Source organism: Aegilops tauschii, chromosome 5 (genome assembly GCF_002575655.3).
Source record: "Aegilops tauschii subsp. strangulata cultivar AL8/78 chromosome 5, Aet v6.0, whole genome shotgun sequence".
NCBI lineage: Eukaryota > Viridiplantae > Streptophyta > Magnoliopsida > Poales > Poaceae > Aegilops > Aegilops tauschii.
This window is the reverse complement of record NC_053039.3, coordinates 54,785,962-54,812,384: the sequence shown is the minus strand read 5'-3', so window position 1 is coordinate 54,812,384 and position 26,423 is coordinate 54,785,962. Positions and strand designations below refer to the sequence as shown.

Here is a 26,423-nt window from a genome sequence, read left to right as displayed (position 1 = left end):
CCAAAAGAAAATTTGTTATAGCATTTCATCACCAAACAGAAGGGCAGCCTTGGCGCAGTGGTAAAGCTGCCGCCTTATAACCATGAAGTCATGGGTTCAGTCCTGAAAACAGATTCTTACAGAAATGTAGGGAAAGACTGCGTACAATTGACCCAAGGTGGTCGGGCCCTTCCGTGGACTGCATTTTTTTTATTTCATCACCAAACACTACAAAATAATGGTAAGACAATAAGAAAATCTCTAATTACAATAATTGCAAGAAAACGCACTGAAATAGTGTATACTTTTTTTTACTATTTAAGAAAATAATTGTCTGTAATTTAATCCTTTATTTCGTCCAGCCGAGACCTTGATCAAGCTGATCTATCCTTACTTTTCGCTTCCGAAAGGAAGTTAAGTAAATAACATTTGCGCCCCTTGTCAAATGTAGTAGAAACATACTATCATTTTCCTCTATCATATACCTAGACACATGCTTCACCATGGAAGCATGCATATCTTCGGATCCACAACCATCCTCCAGCTTCCTTGTGGAGGGTTCTCTCTTAGGTAGCTCTGTACATATGCCTATGCCCCCCGTACAATTCTTGGGTGTTAGGAAAAACCTGCAGACGAGGTTAGTGGCCCGCCTACCGAAGAACCCCGATAAAGAAGCAAAAGGTTGATGGTTGATCTAACACCACATATGCTTCCATGGTGAAGAATGTGCTCGGGTAGGTGACAGAGGGGAATGTCAGTCCCAGTTCTTGGATATTTGACAAAAAAGATGAAGTCGTCATCGACTTAATTTCTTCTCCAGAGCATGAAGGATGGATTGATCAACTCGGCCAGTTCTCCTCTGGATGAAATGATGTATAAAGAAGAATTCTATGAACTTGCTTGCAGTTATTGAACAGTGATGTTTTTTTAATTGTCTTGGCATGTTAATTTCGTCTTGTTTGGTGATGAAATGCAAAGGTCCTTTGTGTTTTCTCGAGGAAAAAAATGGTATTAAAAACCTTGTTTTCATCGGGACTTAAACAAGTTATTTTTGAGATGTCAAGAATGTTAAAATCTGGAAGGAATGTACTCTCATTGTTCGACATGTTTTTTGTGCACCCGTACGTCTCCCTCCCGAGCCGCCCCCTGCGTGGGCGACCGGGAGGCCCCAGATCCCATCGCCGCCGAACCTCCCCCACTCCTCCTCCTCCTCCCTCGCCGCCGCCCAAGGGCGCGGCCAGGCAAAGCCTAGCCATCGCCGGCGGCGGCGGGGACTCGGGCCCTCTCGCTCGGGTGGGGCTGGCGCGGGCCGACGCCGCCGGGCCGGAGCGTGGCGGCGGGCCGGTCGCCACGGCGGGTGGCGGCGGCGCCTCGGCGACGTCGATTCCCTGCGGCAGGAGGCCTTGCGATCTGGTGCGTCGCGGCCGCCAGGGACGGCGGCGGCGTGACCGGATCGGTTCGCGGCGGCGCGGCCGGATTGATCGCTGGTCGGCCGTCGGCACGGTGGTGGGTGCGACTCGTCGGCAGCTGGGCAGATCCGCGGGATTCTACTCTTGTCTGGCCCTTGACAGCGCGGGCAACTACAGGGGAAACCCTAGATCTCCTTGGGATCGAGCGATGGCGGCGCTTTTGCGTCGTAGTCCCTCTTTAGGGCATTGTTTTGGAGTTTGCTCCGGTTGAAGGGACCAGCGACGTCGGCGGCGCACGTCTGGTGGAGCAACTGCCGATGAAAATCGCGCCGACTACTGTCATGGCGGACGATGGCGGCGTCTTAGATGTCATTCCCTTGTCGAGGCATCGTCGTTGCAGTCTGCGTCATCAGGCTCGGGATGCTTCGGGGGAAACCCTAGATCTGGGTCTTCCGGATCAGACGATGATGGCGTTTTATCGCTTTCCCTCCTGGGGGCATCGTTTTGGAGTAAGTGCTGGCTGGGGGATGGTGGAGCGGTGCTTCATCTCACACATCGATGGCGGCAGATATCGGTGGCATGGCGCTGTGGAGGCTCGGCGTCCGATGCACGGAGATGGACTCGCGCAGGAGGAGGTTGCTGTCTGGCGTCATGGTGACGTCGATGGCAGAGTGGCCAGACAAGGTAGAAGCCTCAATATGATCTGAAGACGGACCTGTGGAAGATGGCGGCGACGACACACGAGTGCGTCTGACCGGATTGTGCCCCAGGCCTGGTATGTGGCCCGGCTAGGGCTTCCGAATATGTTTCGGCTTCCGGCTTTTGATTTTAGGCTTAGGTGAGTGGTTTGGGTAGTGGCCCAGCTAGCACCCCTTCATCATTTTGGATAGGAGTAGCGGCATGTGTTGCCAAGATGGTGGATTCAGGCACATTATTGTAATACTTTGTAAGGTCTTCGAGAATAATCAATAAAGTGGCCGTATGCATCTCCCAGATGCAGAGGCCGGGGGTCATCCTCCTTTTCTAAAAAAATATGCTTCGTACATTTTTTTTTGTTTTAAGCAGAGGAATTGACATCATAATTATGGTAAGTGTCTGATGCATGTGAGGGTGTTTCTATTACCAAAAAGGGTTTTCCCCCGCTTTGTATTCCAAAGCAAACCACCAAAGTACACATCGCAATGCTAGGGCGAGCAGCACAACAAGCCCAAAGAAAAAGAAGAAGAAAAAATGCCAACAACGGCAGCTCGACAAAGCGCGGATGACCCGCGACCGCTGCGCCCTCCGGAAACAAACCACCACAGCCCGAGGCTCCGAACTACCGCGAACTAAGCAGCACCTCCAAGAAGGGATGCGACGCCGACGATGCTGCTGCCCGGACAAGTCCTAGGGTTTCCCCAGTACGCGGAGGGAGGTGGGGGATAGCTACTCCCGACGCCCTCCAAGAAGGGATAGTGGCACCCGCCGGTGTCACCGCATCGGAGCCGGACGAACCGGCAAGGATTTCTCCCGCACGCCAAACCCCACCAGCCAATCGGAGCCGACCAGTCAAACCACCGCCCAACTATGCGCCACGACGGTTGTGCCGCCACCAACACCGTCTCGCTGCGAACACCACCACGAGGCCAAGAAGAGCGGAGAGAAGATCTGAGCGACGGGAGCAGCAGCATCAAGGCCGAGCGGGAGGGAACCACCTCCACCGCCATCGTGCGGGAGGCCCGCGCCTCCGGCACCATCGCGGTAGCCGCCCGGACATGGCAGCGGGGCATACCAGGCCACCCCCGCTCCGGCCAGGCCCGAAACGGGCCCGCTAAGCCCCGCCGGCCACGCTGCAGCAAGCTGGCGTCGACGCCGCCAGCCCCCGCCGATCATCGCTGCTCGCCACCGCCTCCTGGAGGCCACGTCGACGCCACGCCTGTAGCCAGCCCGCCCCGACCCAGATGGAGCCCGAAGGGCCCAGATCTGGGTCGGGCGGGCGCCGCCAGCCCGCGCCGCCGCGCAGCCCCGCCGCCAACGGCGCCGCCGCCGCCCGGAGCTCGCCCCCGCCGCCGCGCAGGACCGTCGCCGCCTGAGGACACTGCCCGGAGCCGCTCCGTCCCGCGCCGGAGAAACCCTAGATGGGGAAGGGCTGGGGGGCCACCGCCACCAACGCCGCCCGGGCCAGGCCCGAGGCGGGCGCCGGCGACGGCGGCGGGGAGGAGGAGGAGGGAGGGGGACGCGCGCGGGGACGGAGGGAAGGCGCGGCCGGCCGCCCGCGGGGGCGGTGCGGTCGCGGACGAGAGAGGGGGGAGGCCGGGTCAGAGGGACTCTTCATCAGGGTGTTTCTATTTGAAGCCAAGTTATGAATTATTTATTTTCTTTGTTGTTGTAGGCAAAAACAATGAACATCTCATATTGTAGGCGTAATTCTATTTTTGAAATATTCTTTCAAGTTGTGCCATGTAGGGATGTTTATTTATTACTAATTTCTTGCAGTTGGTCGGATACTTTTGTGCTCCTTTTGTGTACCAATGCTTCCGTTTTATTTGGTGGACTTTGTAATATTTATAGCAACGTTGTCTGTAATTAAGTAACCATGTGTATTTTCTGGATCTATGCTCACTTTAGCTTGTAAACTCCTTCCACAACCAAAGTGTCTAGCTTGCATGTGTCTATAAGAGAGCGAAACTGTTGTTGTTATTTCTCCGGTACTTCTAGGGTGTTTTCTTATCCCCTGATGAAGAGGTTCACATTTTAGGTATGTAATCCACATGTAGAAGGTTTTGCAACCATAGTATTGATTACGGAGAGTGATCACTTGAATTACTTCCGATGCAAATTTTAATAGCCTCTGGCATATCTTGGCTTGACCTTCAACTGGGTGGGGAGCTTTGTTAGGATGGGCTGCTATCGAAGGCAGCCTAGATCCTGCAGTCATCCTTCCACTGTATACTGCTGGTATATGCATAATCAGGTATTTTCCTAGTGGTGTTCTTTCATATGTAAATTGAGCAAAAACGGCATTAAGGTTTGGAGATTCGGCCAAGCAATGGATTGGTGCCTTTGGTGCTGCATCAACTGGCAGCTTGGCGCTCAGTGGACATAATGCTGATCTTGGTTGGTGCTCCTTATCAGATGGCGGAGTGTCCTATGAAGAATAAAATGTTTTTGACATAACATTGACTACATACTTTAATCATGTGGGATAGGACATCGTGGCCCTACTACCCTCTTCTGACAGCTGCAGCTGGGCAGTTGGTAGACTTATCTGATCACGCAGATTGCAACAGGCAGGAAGTAAGCTTCTTCAGATTGAAACCATGGAGATTTAGAACAAATGGTGTGTTCATTGGTTTGTTAGACGTACCATTACTAAGTGCTTAGACTCGTCTAATCCCTTCCTGCTGGTTTGTCTCAAATAAGTGGTTTGGAGCTCTGGTATTTACTGGAATTTTGTTCAGGCGACTTGCATCGTGATACATACATGCATACATCAGGTATGTTGTTCTCTCTAGGATTTTGATAGTTCTGATATAGAACCAGTACATATTTCTGACTAGTACGAGAAGGACAATCAGACTGTTTTAACCTTGTGATCTGCTAGATGCAGTCTACTGCAGACTTAATATCTGTATGTTTTTGTCTCTCTGTTGTAACATGTGCTTTTCTCAGTTTCTTCACCACTCACAAATCTTCGAAAATGTTAAAAATCTGACGTTGGATTTTTGCTAAATATCTGACGATTAGATTTGCCATAAGAAAACAAATAAAATTGCCAGGCTTGTCTATAAAGATTTGCCATATTCTACGGTGAAAATTGTCATGTAGCGTAAACAATCAACAGAAAAATTGCGATGTTCAAGCATTTTCCTTAATTTACATATTTTTATAAATTTTAAAGGTTTTTCATGAATTATAAAGATCTTAGAGAAGTTAACTGAATATATGATCATTTCACACAAATTAGAGCATTGTGTCTGAACTCTTCTCTTCCTGTCTATTCTTCAGAGCGAGGCACATTTTCTTCAGAATGCAGCTCCCAAACTTCATTGCATAAACCGCCAATCAGATCACTAAGAAACATCATCAGCGGCCAATCATGTCATTCAATATACCCACGTTTTTTTAAAGAAAGGGGTTCCCACCCCCCACCCCCCCCCCCCCCCCCCCCGCCCCCGCCCCAACTTTTATTAAAAAGATAAGACGAAACCGACACGTCCAAGACATCTTACAGCGCTCGGCAACAGCCAAAGTTGTTGTTACAGAAAGAAGGGTTTTTTAAGCTACCCTATTACATCACAGGAAGCCCAGCCAGGAGGCTGACTGACAAAAGGCAAAGTCAGGTTGTTTCAGGATACCCACATCCACCGGTATATTCAATTGTCTGAACAGAAATCAATCAGAACGGACGAGGAGAAAAAAGCAGCAACCCAGAAGATTGTACCACGTCAGCATTTTTGCCTCAAACGGCCACAAGGTTCAAATTAGACTAGGATTTGATGGTTCAGAGTGCTAATTTTAGGGAATAAAATTTAAAGATTCGCATTACCTAAACTCTACAAGTTAAAGGCTTACAATGAACCTTACTCTATGCATGCTAAAAAAAAAGTTAAGGTGCAAACCAGCCGAAACGTGGCATGTAGGTCCAAAAAATCAAATGAGTAAACAGTAAATCAAATAAGGAAGTAATCAGTAAATCAAAAGAGGACTCAAATAATACTAGAAGTAACTCTGAGAAAATAAGGAAATATGTATACTTTGCTTTAAAAAAAACAGCCGGTAAACATCAATGGTGTGACTGTGTGTTGTAGCCCAGAGCTGTTTGATCTGGGGCTTTGTAGGGTGAATATAAATTCAAGGGGAAACTGAAAAATGGTATGGATCAGGATCATTCCCGGAGCAGCGAATGACTAAGCTGTAACACCGATTTTTTTATTAATAATAAATGGTAATTCTGTAATTACCGAACTAGTAAATGACCAGCGGAAATTGTGAAAATAGTAAGGACGCGCGTCCAAGGCTGGCCGCTGTTACTAACCTCGTCCAAGTGTGGTCGCTATTGTTAGCAGCGTCCCTAGTTTCGTTTCGGCCCAGCCCAAATCCCCCTGAAGTGGCTGTCCCAAATCTCTGTCAGCTCCTCGCCGCAGCAGATTGGCGGCGGCGCCGCTATCCCTCGGGCGGTAATGGTGCTCCTGTAGCCTCCTTCGTCGCCCTCCGCTCGCCGCTAGTCCTACTCCCCAATCCCTCACACCTCTCCGACCAAGAAAACCACTCACCGGCGCGGCTGCTCCCGTTCGAATCCGGCCTCGTCCACTACATCCTCCCCACCAAGGACGACTTCCCACTCTCCCCGTCCGGCCTCCGGCGACGCTGACCGTGACCGCATCATCGTGAGCCCTGTCTCTCCACCCTTCTCCCTGTTCTAATATGTGTCTGTCATGCGAATTTGGAAGAAGTAAGAACGCCTCAGCTAAATAAATTCACAATTGGACTTGATTGAAATCCTTTTGTAGCTGATGAATTTAAAATTAGACTAATGCTTCACTGTTTGATAATCCTGGAGTTGTGGTGGTCTGTTATGAATACTCAAATTTGATTTAGGTGGTTTATCATCCAATTTGACAGAAACAAACATTGTGTTATGAATACAGAATTTGATTTAAGCTGGTTTCTCATAATTTGGCACCAGGAAACATTGTTGGCAATGGATACAGCTGGGCATTTCGGTGATTTGTTATGGATGCCTCACAGCCAGCAGAAAATATCAAAAGCTTGGGAAAATGTGAGCATCCTATAATTTGCATCTGTTAGATTAGTGGTTGACTTGAGACTAATTCTTTTATATATTGATGCAGCCTGACAATTGCTTGAATGTGTGGTGTCATCGTGTTGGCATCCCATTTGATCCTTTGTGTAGCTCAACTTTAGAGAACCTAGGTTTTTACCAGATTGCAATGATGAAGAAAATCAATGTCGATAAATATTTGATATCGGCATTGGTCAAGCGCTGGCGGCCTGAGACAAATAGTTTTCACTTACCTGTAGGTGAAATGACAGTTACGCTGCAAGATGTGAGTTGTTTGTGGGGGTTGTCTATCCATGGTAAACAACTTATTGGCAAAGATGATGCATCATGGTCTTAGTTAATTGAGAGGTCGCTTGGGATTCCCATAGATGAACAACACATGAAGCAAAAGAAGAGAAAAGGCGATGGCAATATTACTGTGAAGAATTCACAATACTCTTTAAATCTGGGTAAACTCTGTGAACGCTTCCATGTGATGCCAGATAATCCATTGGACCGAGAGATTAATTGGCATGCTTGAGAAATTGTGCTAGAAATACTTGGTTGAATGGTGTTCACCGATACATCTGGAGATGGAATGCCAGCTATGTATCTCCAGTTTATGTAGAACATAGGGCGGCGAACAGAGTATAATTGGGGAGCAGCTGCTCTTGCTATGTTATATAGACAGTTGAGCATGGGTGTTGCAAAGGAGAGATTAGAAATTGCATGGCCTTTGTTCTTGAATTCATCTGCAGACATTAACAGGTACGAAATAAACATCAAAATTTTAAACTGATTTACTATTGACTCAAGGTTGATTTTTTGGCGACCTATTAGTTCTCATAAACTAGCAATTACCGATTATATTACCATGAATAACAAATAAATCATCTGTACAATGTACACTTGTAGCCATTGAATAGATTAGGTAGAAGACTCAACAAAGGAGATGCAATACGACCGTGCGACAACTTACATCCGCAAACTGCAGGTCAAGTAGATGATCATAATGACGAGCAGCCGGTGAGAAAACACAACTCCTATGATCGATTGGTGATGTCGAATGGCACATCAGCAGCAGGCGCATAAACACCAAACCTTCAAGCTATTCTAGTACAAATCCATCGGCTGACTTCAGATGTATCTGAGCAAAACAAACATCTTCTCTATAGATCACTCTTGCTTGCTTTCTTGAACGCGGTAAGGTTCCTTTTGAGAGAATTGACAGCAGACAGCCTCGGCAGTTTCTCCCTGAATGGCGCCACATCGTGTTTCTGATTCGTCTTCTTAGAGGATGCATCATCTGGATTCCCCACAGGTGGTTCACTGTCCAATGTGCCTGCATCTGCATGCGCACCCTTCTTCCTAGCTTGTTTTCTCATGAAGGTGGCACTCCTGTACGAAACCATTCACAGTAAGCATAAACTGACACTATGAAGATCAAGCAGATTATAAACTAGCAGGAGAGGGAAATGACCACTATGTGCGAAAGTACTAATGTGATCCCGAGCTGCAGTGCTCTCTTTATCTGTACCACATGGCTATCTCGTGATGCGCAGCGGCAGCAGTGTGGGTCTAGCTCTATTTTTGGATTCTGGATTTTTATTGTGGCCTTTGGCCCACCAGTCAGAAGGACTTCTGGTTAAGCCGTCAGAAATCTCCGTCACGGATCAGGATATGCAGCTGGTTCTGCCCAGATTCTGGACTAACGCCGGCACCTACTTCATTAATGTATCCACCCGTTGGAGCTACCAATTTTCATGAACACGCTCCTCCTCTTCATAATCTCCTCCATCCAGGCGACACCTCACCCATATCTGCAGCTCCACCAGAACCCACTCGAGCCATTGCCAGCAGCTCCACCTCTTCCTAGCCATGTCTGCATCGTCCTCGTCCGTAGGCTATGACGAGATTTTGCCTCTTGTTCTATGCAAGGACTGCGGCGCCCAGATATACACTTGGATTGCTTGGCTGAGATTGTGCCCCTTGATTCACTCATGACTCTGAAGCTGCACCTTCCTGAGATGCAGAAGCGATGGGCTTTTGAAGATCAAGAGGTACATTTGTAAGCTGGCAGGACTAAGTTCAGACTTACCTATATCGCCTGCAACCCACCCAGCGAGCAGTCTTTGGAGCTGGTGACACCAGATCCAGTGAGGAAGAAACCATTTTGATCCATACGACCTCCTCCTGCAGTTGTTTCAGCGATGCCCTTCGACACGGAAATTTTTACATCTCCCTGGCTTCCATGGCTGCTTTGGCACATCCCCGTGATGAGGGCATGTTGTCCGCTTGTGTCCCTGTCGACGACAAATTGTGCAGAATCTTGTTATGTTACTCAGCCCTTCGTACGGCGCGTTCTCTCTGAAATATAACATAAATTGTTTTGAACACAATTATTCATTACAGACAATCAGGGTTTTCCAACTTATGTACAGCTTCAAAATTTACTTGCTGCCTCTCAATTGTTGGAATCCATTTTTTTATGCACGACGTAAGCATCAAGAACTACCAGTCATCTTCTATCCTATGGAAACATTCAGGCCTAATATATTGGAAGTGACTAAACATCAGACGTCTGTTTTTATATTTGTTTCAGGCCATTTTTGTTCCAAACATGGTTTGACATGTGTCTACACTGAGTACTCGGTCTAAACTCAGTTAAAAAAAAGCATCAATTTCCTTCCTGGGATCAGGTCGACACCGGCCTCTTTTGCCTTCGATTGATTAGCCAACCCGTTAACACACAAAAAAAAGTCTCACGTCTTCCCTACTTTCCCCTGTCAGTGGGCCAGGCTATAGCCCCCGACCTCCCCTGGTATAGTACCCCAGTCCAAGCCTTTCATTTCCACCACTGACCCCGAAAGTTCAGAGAACAAAAATACTGAAAACAGAGAAGATAATCTTAGTAGGTTGAAAAAACATAGATGAAAAAATCTGAAAAAGAAGAAAAGTAAATGTGAGTTCCTCCCATTTCATTACAAAAAAGGAGAGCACATGGGTAACACCTACTGCTATGTGCGTCTTATCAAAAAAGAAAAAAAGAGGACTAAAAAAAACTGAAAAACACAAGAACTTGACTGCATCTAAATTACCATTTCTTTTCAAACAAAATGATGAGTACTAGTGGCAGATTACCCCTGTGGCAAAAGATTAAACTCAAAATGAGGTTACTACTTGTACTGCATACTGATAAAAAACAGATAGAAAAACTCTAAAAAATAAAACATACAGAAAATGAAAACCTGACAAATAACTTCAATAAAAAACAATGATGGGAGGATTAGATTTTACCGGCATAGCAGACTGAGGACTGGCACAAGGAGCATCCAGCTTCTTCGCCTGAGCTTCCATTTTCCCTGTATGCTGGATTCGATAAAATATTTTTTATGTTAGTGTGCTGAATTAAAAAAAATGAATATATAGCAGTGTTTTGAGTGCTTCGAGTAAGAGGGGAACTTACTTGGGACCTTTGATAGTATACTGAATTTCAGATAATTGAAAGTTACTCCCAGCAATGAAATGCTTGGTCCAAAAATTCCAAAAAGAAAAACAAAGCTGAAGAAAACTAAACACACAGCCTCTCCTGTTCCAGCCCTCCACCAAGTAACTAAAGAACATAGGAAAAACCACATCTGAATGGACAAAAAAACTAAATATTGACATTAACAAAAAGAGTCTAATAACTGACCAATGACATAAAATTAAGACTGGATAAACAGAGGACTAGCATTTAGAACCTACATCAAAAATGAAAAAGGCAAAAACTATGGTCATAGCGGAACTGAAATTACTGGAAAAAATAGATACTAGGTGTTAGGAATAAGCAACTTATATTCCCATGAGGCCATAGGCCGATATATATATATACGTACAGGTGTGGTACATATGCAGGAAACCCCTTATACAACGGGATAAATACAAATGGGTATACATGACTTATATTATAACTCTAACACCCCCCTCAAACTCATGGTGGAGGAACAACACTGAGTTTGGAGAGATAAAAGCCATGTTGTGCTCTAGTCTGGGCCTTCGTCAGGAAATCCGCCAACTGTAACTCGGAAGGCACATACTGAAGAGCAATGACCTGATCCTGCACAGCAGCGCGCACATAGAAAGCATCAACACCAATATGCTTGGTGAGCTCATGCTTCACAGGATCGCGCGCAATGCTAATAGCACCTGTACTGTCAGATAAGAGCATAGTCGGTGTAGTGACAGAAACACCAAAATCCTGAAGTAACCACCATAACCAAGTCACCTCTGCCGTCAAAAGAGCCATAGCTCGCAACTCAGCCTCAGCACTCGAACGGGAAACTGCAATCTGTTTCTTCGTCGTCCAGGCAATGAGAGAACCGCCAAGAAAAACACAGTAAGCAGAAAGCGAACGGCGATCAGAAGGATCACTAGCCCACGTAGCATCCGCATAGGCCTGAAGCTGTAACGAACTGGAGCTAGGAAAGAAGAGACGGTGAGAGATCGTGCCCCGAAGATATCGGAGAACACGAAGGAGACGACTATAATGAACCGATGTGGGAGCAGAGACAAACTGACTCAGAATATGAACCGGATAAGAGATGTCCGGACGAGTGACAGCTAGATAGACTAGACTGCCAACGAGATGACGATAACGCGTCGGGTCAGGGAGAGGATCACCATCAGTAGCACGGAGGTGAACATTGAGCTCCATAGGAGTCTCAACAGTGCGCTCGTCGGAAAGAGCAGCACGAGCAAGAAGATCCTGGATATACTTTTCCTGGGATATAAAAAAAGCCATCAGAGGTAGAAGAGACTTCAATCCCAAGAAAGTAGCGAAGAGGTCCAATATACTGCTCACTAAGACGAGCCTTTACAAAGGCAATATACTCGGGGTCATCCCCAGTGATGACCATATCATCAACATAGAGAAGAAGAAGAGTCCGGCCACGAGGAGAAAGGTGAATAAACAATGTGGGATCATGAGCACTAGCTGAAAAACCAGCAGTAGTGACCACAGAAGCAAAACGCTCAAACCAGGCGCGAGGGGCTTGCTTAAGGCCATAGAGAGAGCGACGAAGACGACACACCATGCCATCAGGAACAGAATACCCAGGTGGTGGCTGCATGTACACCTCCTCACGCAGCTCACCATTAAGAAAGGCATTCTTAACATCAAGCTGAGATATAGACCAGTGGCGTGCAGAGGCAACAGCAAGAAGTGTACGAATAGTGGTCATATGGGCCACAGGAGCAAAAGTCTCGTCATAATCATGACCATGCTCCTGCTGAAAACCACGAGCCACGAGACGAGCTTTGTGACGCTCAAGAGAACCATCGGAGCGAGTCTTAACCTTGTAGACCCACTTACAAGTGATGGGACGGACTCCGGGAGGAAGAGAAACAAGATCCCAGGTACCAGTGCGTTCAAGAGCAGCAATCTCCTCTGCCATCGCAAACTGCCATTCAGGATGAACAACAGCCTGACGGTAAGAAGTCGGCTCAAGAACAGCAGCACCAGCGGTGGGAAATCAAAAGCGATCAATAGGCGGATGAGGACGAGAACGCAAGCCATAAGTAGGCTGAGAGGAAGAGGACGACTCATCCAAGGAAGCATCCACAGGTCGTGAACGACGAGTGTAATGCTGAGGAAGAGATGGAACAAGAGAAGGAGGAATCACCAAGGTAGAATCAGGGGGTGGCGACGAAGAAGTCACCGGAGATGAAGGTGTAGAATCCGGTGACATGCTAGGTGAGGAGACCGGGGAAGATGGTGGCGGCGAATCGACGAGGGGTGGAGAAGCAGAGGGAGTGGAACGAATAGGCAAAGGCGCGACGGGGGTGATAGGGGAGTCAGGAAAAGTGAGGAAAGAGATATCTTCCACGGAAAATATCGAGGAAGATGGGCGTGGAAAGAAAGGACGAGACTCATCAAAAGTCACGTCTCGAGAGATACGCATCCGACGACCGATAGGATCCCAACAACGATAGCCCTTATGTTCATCACTGTAGCCTAAGAAGACACACTCAACAGACTGAGCGGTCAGTTTGGTGCGTTCGCGAGGGGCAAGAAGAACATAGCAAACACAACCAAACAAGCGAAGCATCGAATAATCGGGAGAACGATCAAAAAGACGCTCAAAAGGAACACCACCCTGCAGAGCAGCGGACGGCTGAAGGTTGATGAGATAGGCGGAAGTGGAGATAGCCTCGGCCCAAAAATGAGGTGGAAGAGAGGCAGCGATCATCATCGCACGAGCCGTCTCAAGAAGGTGACGATGCTTGCGCTCCGACACGTCATTCTGAGCATGAGCACCAGGACAAGAGAACTGGGCAAGAGTACCCTGCTCAGCAAGGACACCACGCAACATCTTAGAGATATACTCACCAGCGGAGTCAGCACGAAAAACACGAATGGGTGAAGAGAACTGAGTATGAACCATGGCAGCAAAACGCTTATAAATAGACAACACCTCACTACGTGAAGTCATGAAATAAAGCCATGTGTAACGAGAAAAATCATCGATGAAAATAATATAGTATTTATGACCACCTTTCGAAGCAAAAGGAGCCGGACCCCATACATCAGAATGGACTAAATCGAAAGGACGCTTAGACACTGACTCACTATGGGAATATGGTAACTGAATCTGCTTGCCAAGACGACAACCCTGACACTCTAAAGAGACATCTCCTGAGACAGACCCCAGAAGACCTCGACGAACTAAAGACGATAACCGAGAACCACACAATGACCAAGTCGATGATGCCACTGCTTGAAGGAACCAGTAACAGAGGCGACAGCAGCGGAGGGACTGGCGATGGTAGTGGCAGCGGAAGGAACATGAAGCCAGTCCAACTCCCAAAGACCCTGAGAATCACGGCGGCGAGGGCCAGCCCCAACCAGAGTGTGCGTGCGACGATCCTGGACAGAACAAGAGTCAACATCAAGGATGACACGACAACCATAATCAGTAAGTTGACCGGCAGAAAACAGATTCATGGTAAGTTGAGGAACACGAGCAACATCAGGAACAGAATAAGAAGGAGTGGAAAGATGGCCTCTACTAGCAACAGAAAGTGGAGTACCATCAGCAGTAAAGACATGAACAGGAGAATCCAACGAGCGAAGAGAGGACAAAGCGGAAGAATGAGAAGACATATGAAAAGAAGCTCCAGAGTCCAGAACCCATGGGAATGTACCTGACTGTGTAGAGGGCGGGTGCTCAGTGCGGGAAGCATCAGTCACAGAACCAGCAGTACCCGTCGAGGAAGAACCTGAAGCCGCGAGCAGACGCTTAAGTCTCAGAATATCCTGTTCAGTCAAAGCAATGGCTGAAGCTGGCGAGGGAGATGACGAAGTCCCTGAGGAGGAGGATCGCGCTTTGCGCAGGTGTTTCCGCTTGGTGTAGCACTGGGACTCAATATGACCATCATTGTTGCAGTAGTCACAATGTGAACGGGGGCGACCTGAGCCTCCAGAAGGAGTGGGCAAGAGCGGCGGAGCACTCGAGTGAGAATGGGGCGGTGCAGCCGGCGGAGTGGAAGAAACCCGAGTAGCGAGCACAGAGGGAACCTCCAGCAAACCAGCACCACGTAGGCGAGTCTCCTCAGCACGAATCTCTGAAAGCGCCTCCATGAGAGAAATACGGCCACGAGCAAGCAACTGAGCACGCCGGGGCTCAAACTCCTTACGGAGCCGAGACAGGAACTCGTAGACGCGATGAAACTCCAAATTGGCCTGGACAGCCTGACAGCAGGGGCAAGTACGACAACCAGCACTGCGAAGAGAATCAAGCTGGCGCCAGATAGCAGAACTCTGTGCATAAAAGTCATCAACAGTAGAGTCACCCTGCTGAAGAGCATGCTCCTGACGAACCACAGAAAGGTATAAGGCATCACCAGAGGGCTCATAGCGCTGACGAAGACAGGTCCACATCTGGAAGACAGTAGGAAGACCCAGAAACTCAGAAGCAAACTGAGGCAGAACACTAGCAGTGAGACGAGCTGCAGCACGAGCATCATCATCAAGCCACTGGGTGTAAACAGACAAAGCACCATGATACGTCTGAAGAGCCTCCTCATAAGCCAAAGCCCTCTCATCATAGGCACGATCAGCAGCCTCATCAGCAATCTTAGCCGCATCCTTGGCGGCCTGAGTAGCGTCCGGAGGAAGAACCAGTGGAGTCGGCGGAGTAGGGGCCACCGGAGGGACCGGACGTGGCGGACAGCAGACCTCGCCAGAAAGAACACCTCAGAGACGAATGCCACGCATGAAGCCAGCGAACTCGGTGTAGTTGGTACCATCGAAGATCACCGGACAGCGAGGGACAGCAACGTAGCCTGATGCAGCAGACATTTTTTTTTGGGCAAAGATCCGAAAATAGCAGAGGCCGGACGAGGACGGCGGCTGGGAGCGAGATCCGGCGCAGCAGACCTCAGACGACAGCAGTAGACGATCGGGAGGAGAGGGACCTGGCGACCGGGCGAAGTTCTGGCGGGAGGGCACCTGGCGACCGGGCGAAGTCCTGGCGGGCGGGAGCTGCGGACGGGAGCTGGCGGGCGGGCGACGGGAGCTGGCGGGAGCAGCGCCTCCTGGCGGACTCCAAAAGCAGGAGGGAGCCGGCGACTTCGATCGAGCAGGGAGGACGGGGCAGCCCAGCGTGGAGGAGAGGGAGCGGCCCAGCCCAGCGTGGCGATCCACACAGCGCCGATCGGGAGGAGAGATCGAGAGGAGAGGCAGCGGCGACGGAAACTGCGAGCGAGAGGGAGCCGGCGGCTTCGATCGAGACGGATCAGCACGAGTTGCAGCGTGCAAAAAATTGACCTAGCTCTAATACCATGTTAGGAATAAGCAACTTATATTCCCATGAGGCCATAGGCCGATATATATATACGTACAGGTGTGGTACATATGCAGGAAACCCCTTATACAACGGGATAAATACAAAGGGGTATACATGACTTATATTATAACTCTAACACTAGGAAATACTGATAACTTATGAATCAAGTACCACACGAAATTATAAAAAAAGTTTCAGACTCCATATTACATACTCCTTGACGGTGCATACCACCGCAATAACAAAATAAGAGAAAACAAACATAGTTTGTCAAACTGCGGTGCTACATAGTTAACACACAGCAGAAAAAAAAGGCGGTGACAACTTTAGCATTGACCCTGATGGTCATCTTAGATCGGGTTGACGACAACCATCATGTGTCAGTTCGTCCAGTGCACTGTTCCTGATGGTGATTAGCACCACTCTGCCAACCTTTAGGTCATTCTCCTCCATGAATTCCTACCATCCATCCTTGTTGAAGGCGATACGACCATCTGCTACTGTCTTTTACGCGACAGTGCTTATGATACCTCCCCCAAGGCGTAGCCCAACCATGCCTGCGGTCGGGGTGGTTGTCGGGCTGGAAGCTACCTTAAAAGGTTATTTCTGGTTTTTTGCCGTCCGTCTAAAAGGAGAAGTAAAAAAAAATGTCAGTTGCCAACTCACAAATTATTTTTAATAAAATGAATAGCACAAAAATAAAATGAATTATGAAGAAACCAGACCGAAGAAACATGGCTGATGCCTGATACAAATAACTTAAAACACGCGAACTGATACTAAGAACTAAACCAAGCTGAGAGAAAAAAAAAGTAAAACCATGCTAAAATAGAAAGTATTTTACTGCGAATTATCTGCACTAAACCAAGCCGTCGGGGTGGCTTAGTGCACGCAATAGTTTGAGATGGAACTGAAGAATAATTAAATATACGGAGATGGATCTGTTATATATGAGCTGCAGTTTGTAACTTGAGCTGCACTAGCTCTGTTATATCCTTCTCATGGCATCCGCATCAGCAATTGTGTGCTTAAAAGAAAACAGGACAGAAACTTATGTCTCAAAAACTGAAGATAATGTCTAAACTGTCTAAACTGAACCGTGACGAGCTAAATGCTTCTCTTGACAAGTAGTTGTAATAACCTGAAAACTAAACACTGCACACACATACCCTGATCTATAATGATAAATAGTGATCTGAATAAGAAGTTAATGCATGGTTGCCACACTTGAACTGAAGACTGAAGAAAGAAATAGATTACTGAAGAACAATCCACTAAGAAGAAGGCTGGAAATATCATAGGATAGGGCTAAAATAATTTGCACTGGAAGACAAATTCACTCGAAATGAAACACTGAAAAAGAAAGATTAATGATAGAATTAACCGAAGACATTGGCTAAAAAGGACAAGACTGAACAACAGTGAAAAACAGAGAACCCTGAAACTAAAGGCAAGCTAATGAAGAAAAGATTGATGATAGAATGAAAGACTGAACACCATAGGACAAAATGAGGACACACCTATAGAAGATTGATGATGAATTTCTTCATTGATCGAAGCACAGACCTACACAAAACTGAAGGCAAGCTAATTGGGAGACTGAAGAACAAAGAGAAACTGAATATGACTGAAGAAATTTAACGGAATATGACTGAAATTGGAGACTGAACTAAACTGAAGATTCACTAAAATTGATAATTGAACTGAAGAGCTCATGACCGAATGAAGCCCAAGAATAAACGAGCCTGACACGCGCACGGGCAGAGGAATAAATGAGGCACAGCGGTGCGCTGTGATTCGTGTCAGATCGGACAGTTACAGAAATCGACCTGAAGCGAATTGAAAGACAGATCAATGAAAATTAGGAAAACTGAATATATTTACTGTCCCTTGCTGATTATATTGTAGTATTCAATTTCTGTAATACACTACCTCTCTTGCACTTGCACACAATGCAATCATGACAACCACAACTATTTGTCCGCAATTTATCAAATTTAGTTGTGTCCTCATCTTATAACATACGCCAGAGATTCGTTTTGAAGCATTTTTTCATTTATACGTACTTGTGTGCGAGCCTAAATTTCATACCTTCGTGTCCAGCCAGGGGTCTTTGGATCAATCTGCTCTATGGAGTTTTCAGATGCCTATGGCTTATCTTCACTCCCTGCCTGTGCACACACACACCGGCAGCACTAAGATTTAGATCTCCAGAATCTCCAAACCCAAATCGCGGGCGAGAAAGCACAGACATGGATAGATTCGGACCTGTTCAATGGCTGCATCAAGAACTCCATGCGCGCCGGAGCAGAGAGTCAGCAACCCTAAAGAGCTTGTGGTTTCGCCGCCGAGCCGCCCTCAATAGAACCAGAGCGGCAGCGGGGAGAGGTAGGAGCAAGCTACACCCAGCTACCCATATCGCATTTACTCCAACCCAGTGACGTCGTTACCGACCCGAGCGACGGCTCCGACGCCAATTCGCGACGGCCTCGAATGGACATGCCGTTCTGGCCCTCCGTCCAGGAGAATTTCTCCTTTTCTTTTTCTATTCCACCTCGTCTGCTTGGCCCTGCAGCGGTCACGTGTGTTTGGTAAAACGAATCACGACGACATATGGAGCGGGACAGATTCCGAAAGCCTGTGTGCTCGTGATCAATTCCTCCGCGTCCCACTATGTGATACCTCTTGTACTGGGGATCAGTAGGATCCAATGCATACAGATGATCCGTCAACGTGGCTGAGAACCTCAAGTCATCTGTGCTAATATCGATTTCAGGAAGTTTGTCCTCGACACAACCCTTGCTCTTCTTACTCCTGCGTTTTATGTTACAACCCTTTGCACCATTGGCTGCATCCTGGTCAGCAGCAACCAAGAGCTCCAACTCTTCTTTAGTTGCTTCTGGTTCAAAATGTTCCTCTGGAAGCTTGTCCTTTGCTTTCCCTTTGGTCTTCACCTTTTGTTTCTTGATTGGCCTAACTTCTTCATCAGCCTTTTCATCCTCAAAGAAATCATCATTTTCATCAGCGCTATCTTCGTCACTGTAGTCATCATCATCCTTTGACGACCTCTTCCTAGCTTTCCGCTTCTCCTTCATTTTTTCTTGGTGCGTCTCCCAGACAATTTTCGTCTCGATGCTCTTTCTCTCAAGGATACGCTTGCTGAGGTCCTCGGGTTCCATGTTGAATGTTATCTCCATGCCCTGGCCATCACTTTGTTCCTCGTCAGATTTATCTCCTTGTAGTAAAAGAGCCAACCTTTCCTTGTTTATTAACTTTCTTTTCGCTACACCATTTGGTAGAGACTCATCACCAGAATCGTCTACATCATCATCTGATGCACTGTCATCACTTGGTAAAAACATTTTAGGGTCATCTAACTGCAACAGAAAAAATTGAAGCCGTCAAAGATGGAAAAATGTAGGACAAGAAACGATGACCAAAAGATTGAAAATTTTCACGACAAAAGGGTAGGAAAATGCATGGCATCATTATCAAGTTATGTGAATTTGTAAGAACAAGTGTACAAAGAGTCTACATGAAAAAAAACAGTAATTTGGCACAGCTATTCAAAGAAGATTCTATAAAAATACAAGAGTCTACGATGATATTGTATTTTTCTCTATTATTCACTAGTGTTGAATGCTTGTCCTGACAGTTGACACTGGGTTTGTAACAACAGCAAACCCACAGTTATGTGATTTTGTAAGAACAGCAAGTGTGCACTGTACAACTCCAGCTGTTCCAAGAACATACATATATGTATGTAGGAAGAAATTTTGCAATGTTAGGCTCTCATAGCTTCACTAGTGCTTATCATGACACTGGGTTTTCCTACCTTGACATCTATAAAGTCAACAAGTAACTGATTTTTTTTTCAAAACGGAGGCAAAAGATTTGCCTCATCGATTAATTAAGCAGAAGATAATTGCCCAGTTAATAAAAAAACCGGGCAAAAACTGATACAAACCAACCACATGTGTACTACTCACAGAGCATGCAAGCCCATAAGCGCATAATCAATCCGACAACCATAGCCAACACGTAAGGACCACCAACCCGCACACTGCTACATTGCAAAGAAACCCCCAACAAGAGTAACTCGGCCGAAGACCACCGGCACCACCAAATCCATGAAGACAAGCCAGGAAGAGACTAATGACCAACCATCAAGCAGCTGCGGACGCCTTTCTTGTGGCGCCACTCTTCTTTCTTTTGCTCCTGAGAGCCTCCTCCACAATCGCCTTGCCAGATCTAGGGCTATCCGCCTCCAAATGTTTGAGCAAGATGTGAATCTCTATCTGGAAGAGAATCTCATTGACCTTGTCGCGCACAGAAACCTGCCCAACGGTCTCGTGCGAGTGGGTGACCACAACATCAGAACCTTCACGCTCCACAAAGGCGAGCGGCTGGTTGGGCTCCAAAGGATTAGGCACCAATGTATTGACCGCATCAACATCATCAGCCACTGATAACACCGACACGATGGACTCAGGTGCCTCCAGTTGCTCACATGACAGAGGCGAATCCTGTCCCTCTACCGGGGTCGCCGATGAGCCAACCTCCACATGCTCCATAGACTGAGGCAAAGCAGGTCTCGCACATAGTTGTTGAAGCTCGGCCATGATCTGCAACACAGGGGTGACGACCACGGCAATGGCCTCGCTTACAGCGGCTGACATCGATGACGAGTTGTCCGCAGCTCGAGGGGAGAAACAAGCATAGAACTCTTCGCCCCTATTCTCCACTGGGCCACCAAGCCACCAACAACATCAACCTGCCTAGACGGGCGCGACGTAGGAGTGGACTGCAACACAGCCGACGCAAGAGAGAGCTTGTCCAGAGCCGCCTCCGCCCGCTCCAGAAAGCTCCCAACACAAATCAGCAGCTCGGTCTGAGAGTTGCTAGAGTGGACTGCGGCAACACATTGGTTGGGGTTACCGATCCAACGTTAGCAAAAACAATCGACGCCCAAGACCCACGATGAAGCGCCTTGTAGGAGGGCGTGGATTCCATCGGACCCCCACAAAAATGTGGTTCCTACCATCGGACCCAATGTGATTTTCAGTTTTAAGTCAGCAAACAAAATGAGCTGACCTGATCCTCTTTGGACTTCCACCTCAAGATCTTACGATCTGGTTCATCATCATCCCACGTGAGCTTAACTTTGCTAGGTTGCAAAGCGGGAGTTTCAGAATCAGGCTCCTTGTAACTAGGAGGTGCCTGCATGAAGTCAAGCAAGTACAAACTGAAAAGATCTCTTTTAGCACAAGTGAAAGGTAATTTGTGCCCAAATAGCATCATAACTTTGAAAAGCGATATGGAAAGAAACATAATAGAATCATCAGCTACTGAAAAGAGAAACTTTGATGCTAGCAAATGCAAACAGTTTAATATGCCCACCAACAAATATGGATGCAGATACAATCTATCAAAGTAAGGTACCTCTGTAGCTACATCACGAGCAGCGCGCTTGAACTCCATAGAGTCACGAATAAACTGCAGATCAAACACATTTGCCGTTTTCAAGAACTCAGTACTATCAAGAGTCATGTATAGGTGATTCGCAGTTGCACTGGAATCACATACAACAACTGCATAGATCAACATAATCATCAGAGAGATAAATGGGCAACCCTTGGCAAACAGTAACATTTTCATGTGTGGTTCATATGAAAGATGGATGGACAAGGCTACTTGGACATATATGCATGCAATCCCAAACATGTGAAGCAGAAGCCACCGTAGTTACATTTGTGGATAGGATTTGAACATTTTAATACTGAAGTTAACAACGTGAAGATTATGGAGTATGGTTAAAAAATTCATGCAAAGTCTACTCAGTAAGTCCCAGAAAAACAGATAAATAAACGAGATAATAATCACCAAAAATATCTCTGTGCCTTATTGGTAACCTCAGTCTGTTTAGCTCATAAGCACGCAGCCTGTTGTTCTCGGTCTCAGAGTCATGTTCACTATCGTATTCGCCATCAACATCATCATCGTCATCGTCTTCAACCTCGCTGTTATCGTCATCCCCACCATCACCACCATCATCCTCATCGGCACCAAGAAGAGCAGACGGGCCTTGTGTTGTCTCAATATTCATGCACTCCAGTCCAAATTCTGATGGATATATGGAAACTGATAGAACTCGCCCACCTTTCGGGACCCAAGATGTCATCACCATATACAAGTCCACTGCCTGTTGAAAGGGGCAAAACAAAGTATCAAAATATTTTGTTGGGTTGCTATAAAAATCACAGGAATGCTTTAATACTTAACCAAACAAAATAATGAGCATATTTGAATGCAAAAACAAGCATTACATGTGTATTTGAGTGATGGGATTGCTTTCAAAGTTTTCGACTTTAGTTCCACCCTAAGGACTCGAATTCAGATCCCCTGCCCGAACAGGTCGTCAGTGGTAAGTTTGAACTGATGTTGTGAGGTTATATATTAAGTTTCTTCTTTTCAGAACTGCTACTGGTTTACCAGAATCTATTAAAAAATTGCGATCCAAACAGCCCCTAGATGTTTTATAAGTCTATCATAAATACGCAAATGCAAAAAACAGTACAGCAATGCATGTTAGCCTTACTGAAAAGAAACATGTTGGCATCAAACACATTCTTTCAAGTGATTCTCAAGCAACTGAAATAATAAAATTGCCTTTTAACATGGCTGAAATTGTTTAGGAAGAAAGGATTATTTCTCAAGATAATAGAAATTAATGAATTGGTACACACCTTAATATGATCCCAGTCCATATTAACAACAGCAAGCCTGTGAGTTTCCTTATCGATCATAGGTGTATCATCATGCCTCGCCATCAAGTAATGAGCAATGTCACTGCCGACAGAGTACTGCAGAATAAAAAAGTCAAGGAAATAGAAATAATACAAGAAAAATGTCTCTCTTGAAGACAAGAAAAACACAACTAACAAAGTGTCCCGTGAAGATAATTTAGCAACCATATGGAAATCCTAAAAATAAGAACGCATATCATAAGACCCGTACTGGCAATAAAACTAACATGCAGTAAGTTGCCAACAAAAAAATCAGAATATAAGATCAAGAGTTGTAGTTGGAAATCGTTCTTGTAGCCATGTTAGAGGCACCTTCGCCTCCTTCCGCGGCATCGATCCGAACCTAGGTCGGTCCGCGCCGCCGCGAACCGCTCGTCCTCCATCGCCCGCCTCATCCTCTCGTCTCCGCGCTTCACCCCGCCCGCCTCGGTCTCAGCCTCAGCCTTTTCCTCGTTCTTGGGCTTCTTGCCGTGCTCCTTGTGCTTGCGCTTGGCCTCGTTGGGGAGAGACGCTTCGTCGGCGGCAGGACGCTCGTGCTTCTCCTTCCTGTGCCTTTTCTCATTCTTGGAGTTTGATTTCTTGCCCTTCTTTGCACCCTTGAGGTCGACGGAGTTGCCCGGCGGCGCCATGGCTGCTGCCGCTAGGCATTCAGCGGCGGCGAGCAAGAGGTCGTCGGGGGCGAGTAGCGGCAGGGATTTTTTTTTTTTTAGCGAAGGTAGCGGCAGGGATTGACAGGGGTACTCCTGTAGTGTTCCACGCGATTATGGGCTGGCCCATTGTCGCTTCGTGTCTGGTTTTCCGGCTGTGCGCACCAATAGGTTCATGTTGCCTAAAAAAAAGGTTCATGCCCGATTTTTGAATTTCTTAAATATATGTTGCGATTAAATGTTCACAATTTTGAAAAATATTTATGTACTTTAAAAATGATCATGATTTTAAAATTTAGTCAAAAAATTGTAATACTTTAATAGATTAAAAAATGACATGAATTAATATAAATATTTGTCAAATATAAAATTATTTATGATTTCACAGAAAAAATCATGGATTTAACAAAATGTCCATAAATTTTTCAAACTTGGAAAAAAACATGTACTTAAAAATATTCATAAATCTGAAAAAGGAAAACAAAAATCTAAAAATAAAATAAAAACCAGTCGAAATCCTGCAGGAAAAGAGACAAGAGGAAGACCGGTTGGAAACCACAAAAGCCTCTAACAAACCGGAGAAAGAAATGAAGAAGAGAGCCATAGATGAGCCGGCCCATGTAGCGTGCCCTGCAAATCTTACATTCTTAAGAAATTGATCCCCACTACTACCAATTCTCTCAACATGCACATTGTCCACATCAGCATCTTGCCATGCCAGCCTTCAGTTTGCAAAAGAGCAACCAATTGTTTTGATTCCTCCTAAGCCAGTGGTGGAATGTCATCGGGCGAACATCTTCGTGCACTGCGCACACACGTTTGTGATGACGTTCCCCCTACGACCACTGCGTACGTACACGCTGCATCTTGGCAGCCCATCCCTTCACGCTGCAACCTGGCCATTGTTTGCACTTGGGCTGCCTGGCCCAATAGTTGGCACGTGATCTGTAGCTGGCTAGGCCGGCTGTGGTGTTAGCCCATGTAATTACATTAGGTCCTTCAGGCTTCATCTTCTCCGTTGTACTAAGTCGTATCGTCGCCGTTCTCTCTACCGCTCGCCCCCCCCCCCCCCCCCCCCCAACCATTCGCCATGAAAGAAATGGCAGCCACCAACGCACATGAAGAGACGCCATTTATTGCCCGTGGTGGAGCGTTCTTCTGGTGTACAAGATGGAGCGTTCAGGCTCCACGATCCATTTATAGGAGATCACGAAGCCGCTCCCTCGACTTCTGATCCCAAATCCTCCACCTCCTTTCCTTTCCTTCGCTATCAAGCAATGAGTTCTCCGGGGCCGGCCACTAACTACATCGTCGTCGACCTGCGCGTCTCCAGTCGCAAGATTGATCACCACACCTATGAATCGGAGTTCATGGCTTTTATCACCTCCGTGGATCTAATCCTCATGTTTTCCCTTGATTTTTTGATTTTATGTATATACGATTATAATGTCAAATATTATTCCATCTATGAAAGTGTTTGTTTGTCTTCCTACCATCTATGCCTATTTTTTATCCGTTTTTAGGATGAGGTTTGGGCCTGAATGACATCTTAATACTACTAACGTAAACACAGGAGCTAATCTTCTTTATAATTACAGCTTGCTTATCGAGAGAACCAAGACAATATCTCATGCATGTGTCAAAGGAGAATTAGAGAAATGGTAGGAAAGGAAATTCCCACAATCACAAAATTGGTTTGTTTCTTAACCGCATTCTATATTAAAACGCTTAATTCCATGCAAAATGGTTGTTTCTTTAGGTTAGTATAGTATGGTCTAATCAACTGAGGCAAATCTTTTCCTTGAAACGCATGGACGACAGTTCGCTTCACCTTTTCTTTAGGTTTTTCTGTTTGGATTTCTCAGCAATTATTTATTATTTCAATCTTCTAATGTTATTTATGCTTATCCTGCGGGTGTATGACCAAGGTTGGAAGGATCCAACTGAAACAACTGTGTGAAAGGTGTCACAGAGGCTTCTAATTATTGATGTGGTTGTTCAAGGATGGACTTCTGTTCTGTCATAACAGCAGGTTCCTCTTACAAATACAAAAATTTAGCATTGATTCCATATAACTGGATAGGCCTATTATATATTTTTGTACTTTTTATTTGAGCTTCATCTTTGTGATGACTAATAAGAAAGCCAAATTTTCAGCACAAACCCATGTATATTTCTTAATTTCTGATTGTAGGATCTTGCTATCACCGCCATGCAAAGCAACTGGGTATGCAAAGATATATCTCCAAATGTACTAACCCAATTATATTTCTTATTTTTTATCTTTTCTAGATATGCAACAGGTCATCGTGTTCTCATATATAGCAACTCGGTTTATATTGTATTTGATGTCTTATAGTTGTTTTATTTCAATTACCCTTTTCTTTATCAATTGATCGTTCTTTTCTTATGAATCATCCACAACGCCGTTTTGTATGTGTAGGTCATTCGTTAGGTAAGAGTTTGGTATGTGTTGATTATCAGTTAACTGTTCTATTATTGCAAGTCATTGATCTATGTTGTTCCACTACCCTCCTTACTGTGAGTCACAGTGGAATATTCTTGAAAGCCCGTGGATGAGCTATAGATGTAGCTGCAACTGTACTTTGATGACATTGTAATTTGAGAAGATGTATCAATCTTAAATTTTCTGCACTGAAATATGCCAAACTAATAAATACTAGTAAAACGTCCATGCGTTGCCACGGGCTTTTTAAAATTTGTACCATGGTAAATCAAACATTTTTTATGGCAATTTGTGTTTGTGGGGGATGGCAAGCATGACACATCCGCTTTAGTTCATTTTATTCAGAAAATTTTCGTGCTCGTAAACTAAAAGTGCCATCCTCACGCCAACTAACTGTCATAAAAAACGTTCGGTTTGCCATGCTTAAAAATCCGACGTTATTTTCTCCAGGCCTGCTTTGGCTAAATCGACGGAGGCTTAGCTTATTATGTTTCGGGCGTTTAGCTAGCATAGAGAATAAAGA

General features: G+C 46.1%; 1 protein-coding gene and 2 pseudogenes across 8 annotated transcripts; 1 reads left to right on the top strand and 2 right to left on the bottom strand.

The window, feature by feature from the left end:
* Positions 1-3,505: 3,505 nt before the first annotated feature.
* LOC109787564 (4-hydroxybenzoate polyprenyltransferase, mitochondrial-like) lies at positions 3,506-4,941 on the top strand (annotated as a pseudogene).
* A 2,543-nt stretch (positions 4,942-7,484) lies between these two features.
* Positions 7,485-21,804, bottom strand: LOC109787566 (pre-rRNA-processing protein esf1-like). 8 transcript variants are annotated; one of them, XR_012184059.1, is made up of 7 exons: positions 21,423-21,804; positions 21,075-21,200; positions 18,249-19,357; positions 18,072-18,151; positions 17,651-17,809; positions 17,501-17,556; positions 15,979-16,605 (listed from the first exon to the last, which is right to left on the bottom strand). XR_012184059.1 is itself a non-coding variant. In XM_073499781.1 (4 exons), exons 1-4 carry the CDS (start codon positions 21,702-21,704, stop codon positions 8,322-8,324), a joined length of 1,332 nt encoding a protein of 443 aa, XP_073355882.1. In that variant the 5' UTR covers positions 21,705-21,804; the 3' UTR covers positions 7,993-8,321. The 8 variants fall into 8 exon arrangements, 1 of the variants encoding a protein (XP_073355882.1); XR_012184060.1 differs by having other exon boundaries at positions 17,656-17,809; XR_012184058.1 differs by having other exon boundaries at positions 17,501-17,809.
* A 971-nt stretch (positions 21,805-22,775) lies between these two features.
* On the bottom strand, positions 22,776-24,404 carry LOC141020549 (uncharacterized; annotated as a pseudogene).
* Positions 24,405-26,423: the final 2,019 nt, after the last annotated feature.